General features: G+C 36.1%; 2 protein-coding genes across 13 annotated transcripts in view; one reads left to right on the forward strand and one right to left on the reverse strand.

The window, feature by feature from the left end:
- LOC123536344 (uncharacterized) overlaps positions 1 to 17,389 on the forward strand; it is a 377,622-nt gene that overhangs the window by 78,051 nt on the left and 282,182 nt on the right. The gene's annotated exons all lie outside the window — the stretch shown is intronic.
- The window catches only part of LOC123537180 (aldehyde dehydrogenase, dimeric NADP-preferring-like), a 62,697-nt gene continuing 47,951 nt past the window's right edge, over positions 2,644 to 17,389 (reverse strand). For 6 of the 12 annotated variants that reach the window (XM_045320795.2, XM_053528493.1, XM_045320794.2 and 3 more), the window contains exon 14: positions 2,644 to 3,964. In XM_045320795.2, the coding sequence (XP_045176730.1) occupies positions 3,917 to 3,964 (48 nt within the window). In that variant the 3' untranslated portion in view covers positions 2,644 to 3,916. Of the gene's footprint in view, positions 3,965 to 5,993; positions 6,053 to 8,264; positions 8,297 to 17,389 lie in introns of all 12 variants that reach the window. The other 6 variants (XR_006683474.2, XR_006683476.2, XM_045320799.2 and 3 more) reach the window with 3 other exon arrangements.

A 17,389-nucleotide genomic window follows, 5' to 3' on the forward strand; every position in this document is an offset into this window, starting at 1 on the left:
TTTTTCCTATATAACTCGTATAACAAGTGACCCTGGGCGGGGCCTCTTTTCACCCCAGGGGCATAATTTGAACAATCTTGGTAGAGGACCACTAGGCAATGCTACATACCAAATATCAAAGGCCTAGGCCTTGAACTTTCAGACAAGAAGATTTTAGAAGTTTTTTTCCTATATAAGTCTATGTAAAACTTGGGAACCCCGGGGCAGGGCATCTTTTCACCTAACGGGCATAATTTGAACAATTTTGGTAGAAGACCACAAAGCGATGCTACATACCAAATATCAAAGGCCTAGGTCTTGTGATTTCAGACAAGAAGATTTTTTTTAAAAAATCCTATATATGTCTATGTAAAACTTGGGACCCCCGGGGCGGGGCCTCTTTTCACCCCAGGGGCATAATTTGAACAATCTATATAGAGGACCATTAGATAATTTCACATGCCAAATATCAAGGCTCTACGCTTTGTGATTTTGGACAAGAAGATTTTCAAAATTTTCACTATATAAGTCTATGTAAACCATGTGACCCCCAGGGCGGGGCCATATTTGACCTTAGGGGGATAATTTGAACAATCTTGGTAGACGAACACTAGATGATGCTACATACCAAATATCAAAGCCCTATGACCTTTGGTTTAGACAATTAGATTTTTTAAGTTTTTCCTTTTGGTTGCCATGGCAACCAGAGTTCTGTATGGAATTCAATTCTTTGAACAATTTTAAAAGGGGGCCACCCAAGGACCATTCCTGTGAAGTTTGGTGTAATTCTGCCCAGTGGTTTTGAAGAAGAAGACTTTTTTTAGAAATTGTTGACGGACACACGATGCACTAAGCACGACGGACATCGAGCGGTCACAAAAGCACACCATGAGCCTTTGGCTCAGGTGAGCTAAAAATTAAGCCACTAACTAAGCTCTGTCTTTTTCTCCATTGTTTCCAGCCTTGATTTCTCCAATGGAGGTAAACTGTAAAATAGCTGTATTGGACGTGTAGGCTTATTTTCCTTTAGACTACATTTTAAATTTCTTAAGGTTCCGGTGGGCTAAGTTAACCAACCTACATCCTGTCTAAGTAACAGAGCACAGTCCATTATAACTGACCATTGGTGTCGAAATTCTATAACCAAACGAACCATTTTACAAGTATATATATGGGGTACTTTTCTTTCAAATAAATTAGTGCAGTGTCTTACACATCGTCGAAACGCGAGCCTCTCAATTCCTTCTTGATGGTGGGGAAAAGCCAAAAGTTACATGGTGCTAGGTTTAAAGAGTACGGGGGAGTGGTATAGTTTTAATATCTAGCACAGCAAGTGTTGTCTCAGTAACGATAGACATATAGGGTGTTGCCTTGTCATGGTGAAGACAAGCTCAACCATCAAGAACGAATTGAGAGGCTCACATTTCAGCGACATCGAAGACCTGCCAATGGTTGCTCCTAGCCAATGTGACCTTAAGCTTTGACCTAATGACCTTAAAATCAATAAGGGTCATCTGCTGGTCATGACCAATCTCCCTATCAATTTTCCTGATCCTAGGCCCAAGCGTTCTTGAAATATCATCCGGAAACCGTTTTACTGTTCCTGGTCACTCTGACCTTGACCTTTAACTATTGATCTCAAAATCAATAGGGGTCATCTGCTGGTGATGACCAACATCCCTATAAAATTTCACGATCCTAGGCCCAAGTGTTCTTGAGTTATCATCCAGAAACCGTTTTACTGTTCAGGATCACTGTGACCTTCATCATTGACCTTCTAACCTCAAAATCAATAGGGGTCATTTGCTGGTTATGACCAACCTCCCTACCAACTTTCATGATCCTAGGCCCAAGTGTTTTCGAGTTATCATCCGGAAACCGTTTAACTGTTCTGGGTCACTGTGACCTTGACCTTTGATATACTGATCTCAAAATCAATAGGGGTCATCTGCTGGTGATGACCAACCTCCCAATCACCTTTCATGACCCTAGGCCCAATTGTTCTTGAGTTACCATCCGGAAACGGATTGGTCTACATACCAACCGACCGACCGACATCTGCAAAATAATATACCCCTCCTTCTTTGAAGGGGGCCATAATAATATTGAAATCTGATCGAGGTCGACTTCAGTTTTATATTGTGACACACACACCTGGAAGGGTGACCTCCTAAAAACGACATGCAATTTTGTGAGAAAAAGATATGTTGTAAAAAGATGCTATTTTTCTACGGTTAAAAAATCTTTCCTTCACGACATGCACTGTGAATTTCTTTACGAAATTTCAACTGACATCTTCAGACTCGATGACTTTCTTTTCAAAAGGACAGTCATTTGAGATTATTGGTCTGGCTGTCGTCGGTAGCTCTGAATCAATTTTAATAGATACAAGTTAGCTGTGATTATTTCTGGAGTGAGATAATTTGTGAATTTTTGATAATGTGCATTTGAATTCAATTCCCTCTTTGGTATAACGTTTCTTTTTTAATACCACCTTTGAACTGCATTGCCTATCATATTTTTGTTATTTTCCAAACCTTTTCTAAATTCAGTGCAGGGTATAATCTTGATTGGAAACCAAACTGTCTACATACTGACCAACAGACATGAGCACATCTTCTATAAAGCAGGAGTGAGGGGAGGCAAAACAAACTAAGAACAATATTGTAGACATGCATTTTTATTATATTATCATCTTAGCAATTTGCATGCAGCATCATCAAATATAACATGAAATCAATAAGTATAGAGTATCCATACAAAATGGTTTAAAACGTAGAAGTTTTAGTTCATAATTCCTTTGTTATATTAATACTGTATTAATACTGTAATATCTCACAACATATTGAGATGTACCTTCTACAACTTGCAGAATTCATTTTAAGACCACATTTGTATAAAGTCACAAATACTTCGTTATCAGTGCAAATCAGGGTAAAATTCCTGGTCAATTCTTCACAAAAATCATGAATAACTTTCACATTTAAAATGAAGTACATATCTGTACAGACTTTAACAATACACACACAGCTCACATAACCAACATGGCAAATTAATGTATTTAAATCAATGGTACATACAAGCAATTTATGGTCCATTAACAGACTCTTTGTCTTTACTATTTAAAAGAATTCATTTTATGTTTATTATGTGTTACCTTTTTAAATTTAACAGAATATAAACATTGTTTTAACTTAGGTACATGCTCAGCAAAGTGTTTTATCTAGCTAAAATACATATAGCAAGTGAATGAATCTTTTCATAAAACTTGAAGAGCTAGCAAAGCGACAAAGTCTGATTATTTCAGGTCTTTTTTGATTGTATCTATCATTACAGCAACTTGAATTTTTGAGGGTGAAAGTCTAAGTATGAACTGTGCTTGCAGTAAACTTAAAACTTGGATGAATATCCTGTTAAGTCTCTTATATAACAAAACTCATCATTATTTCACATTATTTCATACATAGGATAAGTTATTCTTTATTCCAGTATAGTTATCCACTATTTGTAGGGATCCAATTTTTGCACTCATGTGTTGAATATCATAGATTCTATTAAAATCAATACAAACATCATTAAAAATTGTCTTCATTTTCAATATCACAGACAGACAACTTCATTTACATGACAAATTTACATGACAATTGAGTTAACAACAATTTATAGATGAATACATAATACATACATTAACTTTTACAATATAATCAGTGTAACAATATTTGTGTCCAGTATTTGCATCAATACTGATACTGGTTCTCAGTCAGAACTTTCAACAATGTTATTAAAAAGGCAAATGGTTCATTTTAATGCAAATTTGCTTCTAATTCATCATAAAATGTTTATTTTCAAAAATATCTACTGGAAACTCAACATGATCATAGTATGTAAATCTGTTTCCTTGAATAAGCTTTCTGGATCCAGGCTGTAGCAAAATCTTCTATCTTGAGAAAAAGTTCATGACTGGTGTCTCAGGAGCAAAAATAACCTGGAATGTAAAACATACAATAATATGAATGCCATATGTTAGGACTTTTCTTAGTGGCACGAAAAATAGAAATATTTGATATTTGAAAGCATTATTAAAGTAAAATATTTAACTGATGGAAAAACATTATGAATCTTATTTTCAACCTGAAGTCAAAGAATGCATGTCTGCAAAAATGTCATAATGAAAAGTTCTCTACATACCAAGAAATGCTGATACAGATTCTGAGGGAGATGTCTTAATTACCAAATTTGCCATTAATTGATTGTCAATACTTTTTGATAAAGCAGAACAAATGAAATACTGACTTTTTCATGAAAATCAATTGTATTGATGAATATCCTGATTATGAAGCTATGACATGTTAAATTCATAAGGTATTCATTTTAACTTATGACAGACAAGGAAGACTATAGGTAAAAGCACAAACATCATAATATAAGGACTCCTCGAAAACACATTATACAGACTGTTAAGTTTGCAACCAGACATAGCAATGAGTTCTACAATGAGAATACTATGTGTGTAACTTGTTAGATAATAATCTGCAAAAGAATGATGGGTTTATATAAGAGTCACACTGACACAGTTTAGGTCATATGGCGACTTTTCCAACTTTTTATGTTGGAGAAAAATTCCTGGCATTCTTTCAGTTATGGGTGGGCACTTGGATAGAACCAACAAAGTTCAGTAAGCCAGCTGGATGGCTTCCTAACATGAAGAATTCTACACCCTAAGCAAGGTTTTAAATCCACATAAATGAGAGGACAGTAACCTTAATTACTCAGCCTCAGTGGCCCCTCCAAAAGAATGACATTTTATTTCTTTGTTCAATACATACAAATTGGAACTTATTTTTGTATTATATCTGGTGTTTTTTTTTTGTTCAAAATCAAAAATTATTGAAGTTTTGTGTACTTTAATGCCATTTTTACCATAAATGTGTATTGCAAGCAAAATCATAAACTGGATTTAAACTTTACAAGTTAAGAGAGAAAAAATATTGATGTATGAGGCTCACCTGTTACTTAATGACATTTAAAAACAAACATGGTTGTATTTTGTTTTCTCTGTTTGTTTGTTGTGGGTTTAATGCCATTTTTCAATAGTATTTCAGTTATGTAATGGGCGGGTGTTTAACTTAACCAGTGTTCCTGGATTCTATACCAGTACAAGCCTGTTCTCTGCACAACTGCCAACTTCCCCACATGAATCAGAGGTGGAGGACAAATGATATCTGGCACAATGTCTTTTATCAAATCGTAACGGAGAATATACGCCTTGCCCCAAGAATTAAACTCACAACCCCGCAATCTGTAGATCCACGCTCTCCCTATTGAGCTAAGCGGGCTGGCTGCAACATGGTTGTAATAAAAAATATAGAACTAGAGATGCTTTTGAGAAAAGTGCATGTCTACCACAACTGCCCAATGAAAAATGACTAGTTTCTCTGGATGGTCTAGACGAATGGATCCAATCAGTAATTCAAGAGCCATAATTCAAAAGTGCCTAAGCAGATTTGGCTAGTTATCGAACTTGGCCGAGGTCATATGGTCAAACACATTTTGTTCAAGTTTGGTGAAGATCCGATGAGAAATGTTCGACTTGGAGTGCGGACAAGCTTTGTGACAGTGCTGCCCAATATAAAATGACTAGTTTCTCTGGATGGTCTAGACGAATGGATCCAATCAGTAATTCAAGGGCCATAATTCAAAAAAGCCTGGGCAGATTTGGCTAGATATCGAACTTGGCTGGGGTCTTATGGTCAAACACATTTTGTTCAAGTTTGGTTAAGATCGGATGAGAAATGTTCAACTTAAGAGTGCGGACAAGCTTTGTGACAGACAGACACACACACACACAGACAGACACACAGACTGGAGTAAATCAATATGTCTCCCACACCACTGTGTGGTGGGAGACATAATGACTATGTTAGAACTAGCAATTACATACTAAGCAAATGTCTGATTATATGGTACAAAATCGTGTCGCAGAAAAGGAAAGGAGAAAGTCAGTGTTTGCTAACCTTATGAAATTTCCATCTTGAAACTAAAACACTGACTTCATAGTCTGTTACAGTTTACTCTTTAAAGAGAAAAAAATATAAATAATGTGAAACGTTGGTTGTAAATAATAATTTCATTGAAATAAGTTTTTGGTATGATACAAAAAAGTGAAATTAACCAACAGATGTGCCTTTCCCCTTGAAAAATGCATAATACACACTTCTTTATAATTCTACTGTAGTAAGTTATGTCCTATACAAGGCTTCATTTAAGTACTCTTTTTGCAGTCAGGATGAAAATTTGAATATCTTTGTGCTGAGTTTGATATGAAATGTATATCTTGATATAATCTATAAGAGAGACATAAAAGCCCTGCATCACTCACCTAAACTGCTTTTGACTCCAAATGACTTTGTTTTGAATTTGACCTAACTTATAAATCTAACTCAAATTCTGACAAGTATCAAGATCAGGTAGAAAATGTGGCCCCTGGAGTATTATCAACATGGTTTTTTTTATCATTCACCTTGTGACCTTGTTTTTTATTCCAGATAACCCAGTTTCAAATATTGCCTAGATTTCATAAAGACAACCATTCTGACCATGTTGAATGAAGATCATGTAAGAAATCTGGCCTCTGGACTATTAACAAGGTTTCTTACAGACCTGACCTGGTGATCTAGTTTTAGATCCATGATGACCTAGTTACAAATTAGACCTGTACTTTATCAAGACAAATATTCTGACCATGTTTCATGAAGATCAGGTAACAATTCTGACAACAAGTGTTAACAAGATTTTCCTATAATATGACTTAGTAAGTAGTGACCAAGATTTTAACCTTAGATGATCCAGCTAATACATGATATACATTCTGACAAAGTTTCATGATGATCAGGTACAAAAAGTGATCTCTAAATTCTCAAGTTGTCCAAATGATCTAGGTTTTGACTCAGTATAGAACTTACCTGAACTTTTACTGAGACAAACTTTCTGACCACTCTTCATTAAAATTGGGCAAAACCTGTGACCTCTAGTGTGTTAGCAGTAAAATTTCTGATAACAAAGCATGACAGACACAGAGGTATCACAATGGCTCACTTAAAGAACTTTGTAAAGTTGTTTCTTCCACAAATCATCTACTACATCATCCACTGCCTTAAAACAAGAAACACTGAACTGGTATCTCATATTTTACACATTTTTTCCCAAAGACTGCTATTTAGTGTTAGGTTTATCACTGCCACCAGAAAACATGTCTTTGTATACCATAGACTAAAACAGTTGTAATCAAATCACCTTGCACCAACAGTGAAAATGACAGAACAAATTGCATGCTTTATCACATCTTGCAAATATAATATGACTGTACTTAACGTCTGATGTACCTACTAATTACTGTTGTTGTTTTTTAATTTTATCATCCTAACATCAAAATCATTTTCAAATTTTCTACTTGGTTTGAAATGGAATCTGAAACACCTCCTTTATACTTTTGGTACTTCCATTGAAATACACTTGTCAAATCCAAATTAAATTTAATTTGTATAGCTAATTATAGTTTTGTCATAAAAAAGTTAAATATAAATTATAACCACACCAAGGCACTTTTTCACTGATTCTTAAATCTAGCAAAACAAAGATGTAATATTTCTAAAATGCTGCAATAGTTAGAATATCAGGCAGATATATATATATATATAAGCATAGGCAAGTGCTTGTTAAATTTTTATGCACAGGTATGTGCAGACATTTAGTAGAACTACCATCCTTCAACATGTCAAACAGATTTTTGGGTTTTTTAGTAAAAGAATTCAATGATGTTGAGAGCCGATAAAGTTATCAATCCCATACTGTGAAACAAGATCGATAAGTAAGTGCAGAAATGAACAAGAGAAGCTTTGTTAGTCAGGACTAAACTGTGGACATAAAATATCTATATCTAATCTATTAGGTTTAATAACAGGTGTTCAAATACAAAGTCTTTTTCAATATAAAATATATTCAATAATCATGAACTATTACCAAACTCCAGAACTATGTAAAACAAGACTAGAAGTCCAAAGAATTAAAACTTGACCTGACAAAACACACAAAAATATTCCCTTAACAGAATGCCAACTCTGCTTACTAGAATAACACTTCGTAAAATTTTCTGAAGTCAGAATATCATAAAATACAAGTTACCAAACAAAGGTAACGGTATAATTTTTCAGTAATAAAATAGTAACACCCATGCTTGAAGACTATTACATACATATAACACTTTTCATTGACAAGAACAAACTTACATTTTCATTCATCTATAATATTTCATGTAAAGCTGAAATATAAACCAATTAAGTACCATGAAACAAAATTTGAATGCACATCTGACAAAACAAAATAATACAACATTTTTCTAACAGCCAGTGCATTTGTTTATCAGTAATGAACTTAGTTACACTCTGGATTTAAAGTTCTTACGTTTCAACATTTTTGACCTTGAAAACAAACAGCTTTTGATATAGGTGAATGGAACATGACTTGCAGAATAAGAGACTGACAGATTAAATTTTGGACATGGAAAAACTTGTCCTGTCTCATGGAATAAATATGGACTAGATACTTGTACTATTAAAACATGATTAAGAGAGTTTTCAATGTATGATTTGCTTCTTACATTCCCAGTTTGCTGCTATTAGCAAGTTTCCAGGTTAAACAAATTTAATACAAGATACATTTTTGTATTTCAAAAATTAAAAAGAACAAGAATGGCATCTACATTGTAAGGCACATGTCCCTTGAATTGTTTGACAGAACAAAATATAAAGCCAAATAGGGGCCAACTAAAAAAAAATCTGACAAAAATTCCCATGTGTGCATGTCCACTTCATGTTGAAGATGTATATAAAATTGCATTTGAACTGAAAGAAAACTGTAGGAGCTGGGACACAAGAAATAAACTGACAAAAATATTGCATGCTGGCGTGAATTAAAAATGCAACATCTATCTTGAAAAGAATTTGTTTTAATAGATTTTGATTCTAAATCAGTATCATATACACATAATAAGAGGGTCATGATGGCCCTAGACTGCTTGCCTGGGTTTCAGAGCTTAAACTTGCTAGACAGTGTTAAACTTTGAAACTGGACCATATGATGCTCCAGGTTTGGACAGTTCCAGAGGCAGTAGAAGTGGATTATATAAATTAGTGTGAAAAAATACACATAGACCATTTGAGCAGGTTGAGTGCATTTTGGAAGGTCTCTTTATTATGGCTATCTGCATCTAGCAGTTAATGAAAAGTTGTTTAAAGGTACTTTTATAGCAGCCCCCAAGTAGGGGCAGAGTGCCCCCATTTCAACAAGTTTAGAAGAGGACCTTACATTGATGCTATTGACCAGGTCTGGTGAAGATACATAACGCCACTCATGAGAAGAAGTTCTATAATAAGCTCTAGCAGCCCCTTAGAGGGGCCCGTGTACCCCCATTTGAAATAATTTTGGAGCATGCTTCACAATGATGCTACAAAGATCCATCAAGCAGTTCAAGAGAAGTTGTTTAAAGGTATTTCTATTACTAGCTGTAACAAGGGTTGAGTGTCTCCATTTGAACAATATTGGGAAAGGACCTTATAATGATGCTACACACAAAGTTTGATGAAGATCCATCAAGTGGTACATGCAAAAAAGTTGTTTAAAAGTTTTTCTATTATTATCTCTAGTGGCCCCTAAAAGGTGCCAGTTGCCCCCATTTGAACAAGTTTGGGAATAGAACCCGGGACCTCTCACACCTAAGGTGGACACTCTACTACGTCACTATAAAAGCTAGCTCAATAGCAAGGAAATAAATAAGTGCACCATTATACTCTACCCTACTACACTTTAGACCAGGTTTAATGAATATCCATAAAGCAGTTCGTGAGAAGAAGTCATTTAAAGATTTTTTTAGCTCTTTGGCCCCTAAAGAAACTTGATAGAGGAAAATGCCTGGATGCTACTGACCAAGTTTGGTGCAATTCTGACCAATAGTTCCAGAGTAGATTTCATCTGAAGAAAAATGTGGATGGTCAGATGGACGAATGACTGACGGACCGTGAGTGAACACAATAGCTCACCCCAAACTCAAGTGAGCTAATGAAGGAAAATCTCATTCTTTTCTGTTCTACATGAAGCATGATTATCACTTGTGATGCTCATACCAGGATTACTTGCAAAATGCAGATATTTTGTTGTCAGTAAAGAATGTTGATGTTTTGACATCAAATAGACCATGATCTCCAATTTAGGTTCAGCTGATCTGCCAACATACGAGATACTGGAACAAGAAACGCGGCAATGCCACGAAACCATGTTTTCGACACTTTTCATAAGAATAAACAAGAGTGCCAGAATGTCACAATATACGCCCGTCACAGCAAATTTCTTTACTCTAGCACCTGTATTTGCAGATGTAATTTTAATTTTGTGGTTGTTTAGTAATCATTGTAATCTTTTGTTTTTCTAAGTCCACAAAAAAACTCCTTACCAGGTAGAGATACCTTAAAATACACCTAAAATTAGAAAGTAACAACTATGTTGTACCACAGAAAAGTGGTCTTGGTTTTTCCCTACGGTCAATTATAAAAAAGTTACAATATAAGTTATTTATAGTAACAACTAAGGGAAGTTAATCTTTTAAAAAAAAAAAAAAAAAAAAAATTGTAAGTCCACACAGAAATCCTTACCAGGTAGAGACTGGTCAAAATACACCTCAAAATTGGATGTAACATGCATGTTGTATTACAGAAAAGTGGTCTCGATTTTTCCCTACGTCAAATAATGAAAAAGTTACAATATAAGCAGGGCTTCGGAAATTTGCCGGTTTGTCGGTTTTGGACCGATTTTTGACTTTTCAGACCGATTCGTGAAGTGAAAAAACGAAAAAAATCGGTCCCGTAAAAATGGAGAAAAGTATAAATTTCGGTCTGAAATCTCAATACACGATCACCTGCCAAGCAGGAAATAGTTGGTCGCACTCTCAGATAATCAATAAACGTGTCAAACGGTCTGATTGTCACCTTGATAATCGGTCCGTAAATAGCACGTGACGCAATCAGTGCTCGCGCGGCACATCCTTTAATGTTTGCAGACAGCCGACTGCAATGTATTAAACATTTTTGACTGGTTTCCAAATGTTTCTGAGTGGATCCAAATCCTTTCGACGGGGATCCACTTCTTTTATTTAGAATCCGATGGATGGTTTATTTCAAAAGGCTATGTTTGATCACGGGTAAAAAACAAATGGTCACTGCATTTAATGAGACATCACACGAGAAACCGATATAAATAATTTTTATAATTACTTGATTTGTGAAAATTACATGATACATTTGTTGGGGCTCCAATTGAAACAAGTGCAGAAAATCGTCTTTGCAACCCGACTGTACAAAAAAAAAATTAAAAAAAAATGGACTGACAAACACGAATGATAAAGAAAACCGAAGTGGTGCTGTTTATCAAATCGGTCTTTTAAAAAACGTTTCAAAAAGAAATTATTTTTACATAAGAAGAGAACATATAACTTAATAAAATATAGTTGCTTACTGAAGTACAATGCCAGTGGAATGAAATATCCATGGCCAACCCGCGTGACAAAATGGTACTACACATGCGGGAAATTCGATCTCAGCGTTCACATAAAGTACACATTCGGTCCGCGGCAGAGTATTCTTAAAATACTGAGGATGTATAGCAGAGAATATGTGTCATGTAATTCAATTTGACGCATTGTATTTGATAAAATTCCGTCAAAGAATGAGGAAACATCACAAATTATCTGCCGTGTATATGGTATCGAAGTCACGTGCGTTGACATTTAGACTAGTTAGGTACACGGTGTATGCCTCAGTAATTTTATCCTTGCAAGTATTTTCTCGGAAAAACATCGAAATTTAAACAAAGTAACGATCACACACAACACTGAATAACTGTCTTCATTGTATGGTAACTTGCGTTGACCGGTAACTCAGTTTTAATGCATGACATGCTTATTATCACGTTTTACAAATATGGTATATTGGTAATGCGGTGGGTGGGGTAGCGCCGATGTCAGGATTTTCGTTTCGGACCGATTGAGTTCTCAAAATTTCCGGAGCCCTGAATATAAGCTATTTATAGTAACAACAAAGGGAAGTAATTCTCAAGAAGGGAACTGCGCAAGACACTTTGTCTCATGATGGTGTATAATTGTGCCAAGTTACATCAAAATCCCTCTATGCATGAAGAAGATATACTCCGGACAAAGTTTTCATTCTTGTATCCTTTGACCTCTAAGTGTGACCTTGACCTTACACCTAGGGACCTGGTTCTTGCGCATGACACTCCGTCTCATAATGGTGAACAATTGTGCCAACTTTCATCAAAATCCCTCCATGCATGTAGAAGATATGCTAACCCTAACCCTAACGCTAACCTAACCCTAACCCTATTTTTATTAACAATGACCTTGACCTTCATCCCAGAAACCCCAAAATCAATCCCAAGCTACAACTTTATATAAGTTTTCTATACACCGAGTTTCATCATGATAGCTCATTCCTAAGTTAAGTTATTGACCGGAAACCCTTTTTCTATTTTAAGTAACAGTGACCTTGACCCCAGAAACCCCAAAATCAATCCAAGCCTTTGTCTTGGTATAAGCTACATACATACCAAGTTTTATTCAAATATCTTTACCGAAACAAAAGTTATTGACCGGAAACACCAGTTCGACGCCGCCATCCACCCGCCCGCCAGACCAACGACATACCCCAATCTAATAACTCAACGAAAACCTAGTTAATAATTAGAAACTCTGGCAAGGTGTTACTTTCAATGACGCTCATGTTTCTCATGTTGTCAGGTTAGAGCACCTCAACCAAACTTCAAAAGGTAAGCTTGCATTTGACTCAAGTTGATACAGATCTTAAGATGCTGCATTTCAGAGAGAGAGAAAAAAAAGGCTTGGTGTGTTGGTATTCAACATGTGGCATCAATTTATTTTCATCAATGCAATTTGTGAATTCTGTAAGACATGAATTACAACACAAGCTCAAATTGCACAGATGACAATGGTTACATTTCAAGTAACACCAAAAAAAAACACTTTATTAGATCAGATTTAATAATTAAGATTATTTTGCATAAAAATAATTACATTTATTTTCTAACGAAATCAGTAGCTATCTCGTCGTTAGGCATGTAAACAATAAACTATCGTTGTTGTCAAGTAATCCTATTTTTTCTAATCCTCGGTTTAAACATTACAAATAAATGATGAACGCGGAAGCGTCCGGGAATCACTCGAGCGTTATATAAACTGAAGATCACGTGCAGTATTCTCAGTTCAACCACAGTATTGCTACGTAACAGTTTAAGTATCCCTTAAAGTTACACAGTCATGCCACGTGGCCGAGGCAGAGTGCGACCCCATCAACCCGCCAGGAATGTAGAGGCATGTCAGCCTGAGAGGATGACTAGGGGGAAGAAAAGAACGGCGGACGAAGCAGCAGATTTGCCTGAAGACCCGATGCATCAAACAAATGTCGGTACGTCTGTTATTGATTTTGAACAACTTTTAAGAGAGTCACAGATAATTCCGCAGACTGACAATAACAGTATACACCTTAGTTGAAAATTTAAATACGGGGTGTGGCGACCCTAATTCTAACAGTTTTGCAGAAATGAATCCAAGCACTAGTGTTGTTAGCTCAAATAATACTGAAAATAGTATTCCGACTCCGGTATGCAATAGCAGCACGTCCAATGCACGATATTCGCAAACTGCAATTCCGCTTGATTGTTTCCAAGATGCCCGCAATGCAAATGCTTATAGTAATTTTTGTGATGTCACCTTGCCTGTTGTTCGAGTAGCTGATGATGACATCGCTGCTCATTTACCTCCTGCACTTAAGCAGCAAATTTGCAGAGGGTCTTATGTTAACCTCGTCTTGATGCTAAAAGAAGTCGTTGAGTTATCCGAATATGATGAACAATTCCATTTGCGTCAGGCTATCACACCGGCACCATGGTCAAAAATCAATAATGACCTGTGGTGGCGATGTATGCAGGTGAGGCCTGTACTGAGAACCCCTTCTAACCCGTACAAATATACGTGCAATGACTTCAATTCGGGCACTTGCACGTGGCAGAGTTGCAGGTTTTCTCATAAATGCACTAATTGTCACGGCCCTCACCCTGCGATAAGATGCACAAGACCGGGAGAATCCGCCGGCACGCAAACACAGGCCCCTGTACAAAGAGGTACTTTTCGTGGCAGACAATTTTTTAGGCACGGGTCATATAGAGCCCCAAGAAAACATTAGCACTCAAAAGTCTGACCAAGCTAGGCAAAATAGTTCTGTTGATATCATGAAGTTAGCAAGTTCACCCGTTAAAATTTCAGCTCTAGAAAAATATTTACAAACTTACGATCAACGTGATGTCACTTTTCTCCTGAACGGTTTCATTTATGGTTTTCCAATACAATACACAGGTCCACGTGCACCACGAGACTCAAAAAATTTGAGATCCACTGTGTTAAATCCAGATTTGATAAAATCCAAAATAAATAAAGAAGTTGAAGCTGGTAGGGTTGCTGGTTCGTTTACCGAACGACCTTTACCAAATTTAATTGTGTCACCTATCGGTAAAGTCCCCAAGAAAATACCTGGCGTCTTCTATACAGAGCAAGACAGCTTATTGCTACAGCAATATCACCAAATACACTATTTACTTACAATACCGCCCTAAATGCGTTAAAAAAATTTAGGAACAATTATAAACTCGCAAGTCGTTGGCCGATTCCCGTATCACATATCATATGGTTTTTAGCATTTTGTTTTGAAAAAGGGCTATCAGCAAAGTCTATTACAACTTACTTGGCTGGGGTAAATTACTTTCATAAACTTGAAGGATTTTATAATTCGAGCAATGTATTTGTAGTGAGCAAAATTTTAGAGGGTCGTCGCAGGAGCAGGGTAACACAAGACAAACCAATTACTATGAACATGTTGGTTGAAATCTGTAACAAATTACCAGTTGTCTGTTATGATATCTATGAAGCAAAACTTTTTGCAGCCATGTTTTCTTTGGCTTATTTTGGTCTGTTCCGAGTAAGTGAATTGACAACGCCGCATCCCCTTCGAATAGATCATGTAATACATATTAATGACATAAATTTCTGTCAGAATAATCAGTATGTCACTATTCGTCTTCGGCATTATAAGACGCACCAGAAAGGCAAACCAGTGTTCATTAAGTTGCCTAAACAAAATGACAATATATACCCAGTTAGTAAACTTCTTGAGTATTTAGAACGGCGACCTAAGTTGAGAACAAGCCTTTTTTGTCACAACAATGGCTTAGTCGTCACAAGGTCACAATTCACACATGTACTATCAAAGGCAATAAGTCTTACACGATACAACTCTGGTCATTTTCGATCACACAGTTTCAGAATTGGTAGGGCGACTGACTTAGCAACACAAGGTCATCTGTCAGAGACAATTAAAAAGTTAGGCAGATGGCCATCAAATGCCTATAAACTTTATAATCGTACGTGATTCACTATTTGGAAATCTGTAAATGTCAAACGTATTTATATATAAAGCACAGGTAGTAGAAGAGTTATAGCTATAATGCACGATAATGTAATATATCATAAAGGTATTCTTGAAATATGGTTCTAAGAAGAGAGCTGTAGATGTATTGGTAGTCTGACCAAGCATCCGATTTTTCAATTAAATATCATTCTTTACATTTAGATGTTTGGATAATCGGCAACTCAATCCCGTACTGGGCTGGGGTTCACGCTACAACATCTGGCAGACCAAATCTTAAAATAGATGACTTGACTATCGCATGGTGGGGGAAGCGAGGCTTGCGTTGGAACAGTCTCCGACATCACATACAGTGTCAAGTATTACTGGTGATACCACCGTCGATTATACTCATTCATTTAGGTGGGAACGATTTAGTCAATATTCAAATGCCGATACTTTGGAAAACAAGAGCTGTCCGTAAGACAGCCAAGCTCGACTATTCGAAATATTGTCACAGAAGCAGGAAATTATTACCCAAAATGTTAAATATCAAGAGTTTTAACTTCGAAAGGGGACATAATTTGACCAAAATACATATCAGAGTTATGGGACTTGATGTTATCAACTAGTTTTATAACCCCGAAGAAACATGTTAAGTTTCAATTCAATATCTGCATTAGTTTTGGGGATAGTAACTTGCATGTTAAACTTTAACCAGAATTTTCTAAGTCCAAAAGGGGGCATAATTTGCTCAAAATACATGTCAGAGTTATGGGACTTGACCCAGTGAGGTAGGTAATTGATCTAGAAAAAGAAAAAATAAGTTTCAAATCTATATGCCTTTTAGTAATAGCTGTATGTACTTGCACGCAAAACTTTAACCAGAATTTTCTAAGTCCAAAAGGGGGCATAATTTGGCCAAAATGAAGGTCAGAGTTATGGGACTTGGTGCTATCAACTAGTTTTATAACCCCAAAGACACATGTGAAGTTTCAATTCAATATCTGCATTAGTTTTGGAGATAGTAACTTGCATGTAAAACTTTAACCAAAATTTTCTAAGTCCAAAAGGGGGCATAATTTGCTCAAAATACATGTCAGAGTTATGGGACTTGACCCAGAGAGGTTGGTAATTGACCTAGAAAAAGAATAAATAAGTTTCAAAGCTATATGCCTTTAAATGATAGCTGTATGTACTTGCATGCAAAAACTTAACCAAGGTGTGACGCCGACGCCGACGCCAGGGTGAGTAGAATAGCTAGACTATTCTTCGAATAGTCGAGCTAATTATAGAAAACGAAATAACCTACCTTAGAGAAGCTTTTCCTGAAATACTCTTTGTATGGATTGATATTTTATTGGAGACAAAGGTGGCAAGGTGCCCAGGGGCCGGGTAAAGTAATTGAAAAGAAACAAAAAACGCATTAACCAAATAGGCCGTAAAATCATACTGTCTTCTGGGAACGGGGATGTGGTCTTTCCAGATATTGATGCAAAAACAGCTTTTTATCTCCCTGATGGAGTACATCTCAACATGGTTGGGATCGAATTCTATTTGGATTATATTAAAGACATAATTCTTAAACATAAAACGTGTGCTTTTAAGAAATAAATTTTACTCAACCTATAAGTCTGTTCTGTCAAGGTTGAACCAAGTTTTGTTGAAACAGCAACTATATTAGTATTAAAAGGTGATATATATATATCTTCTTTAAGAACTTAAGAAATTTTTTGCTCAGAATTTTTGGGGGATAAATTTTGGAAAATTTATTGTGGCCAAGAAAAATTCTGTCAACCGGGGGCGAATGGACGTGCTTTTCGACGTTGCTATAGTCTGGCTGTTATTATGTATAAGGTATTGCTCTAGTGCTT

Source organism: Mercenaria mercenaria, chromosome 17 (genome assembly GCF_021730395.1).
Source record: "Mercenaria mercenaria strain notata chromosome 17, MADL_Memer_1, whole genome shotgun sequence".
Taxonomy (NCBI): domain Eukaryota; kingdom Metazoa; phylum Mollusca; class Bivalvia; order Venerida; family Veneridae; genus Mercenaria; species Mercenaria mercenaria.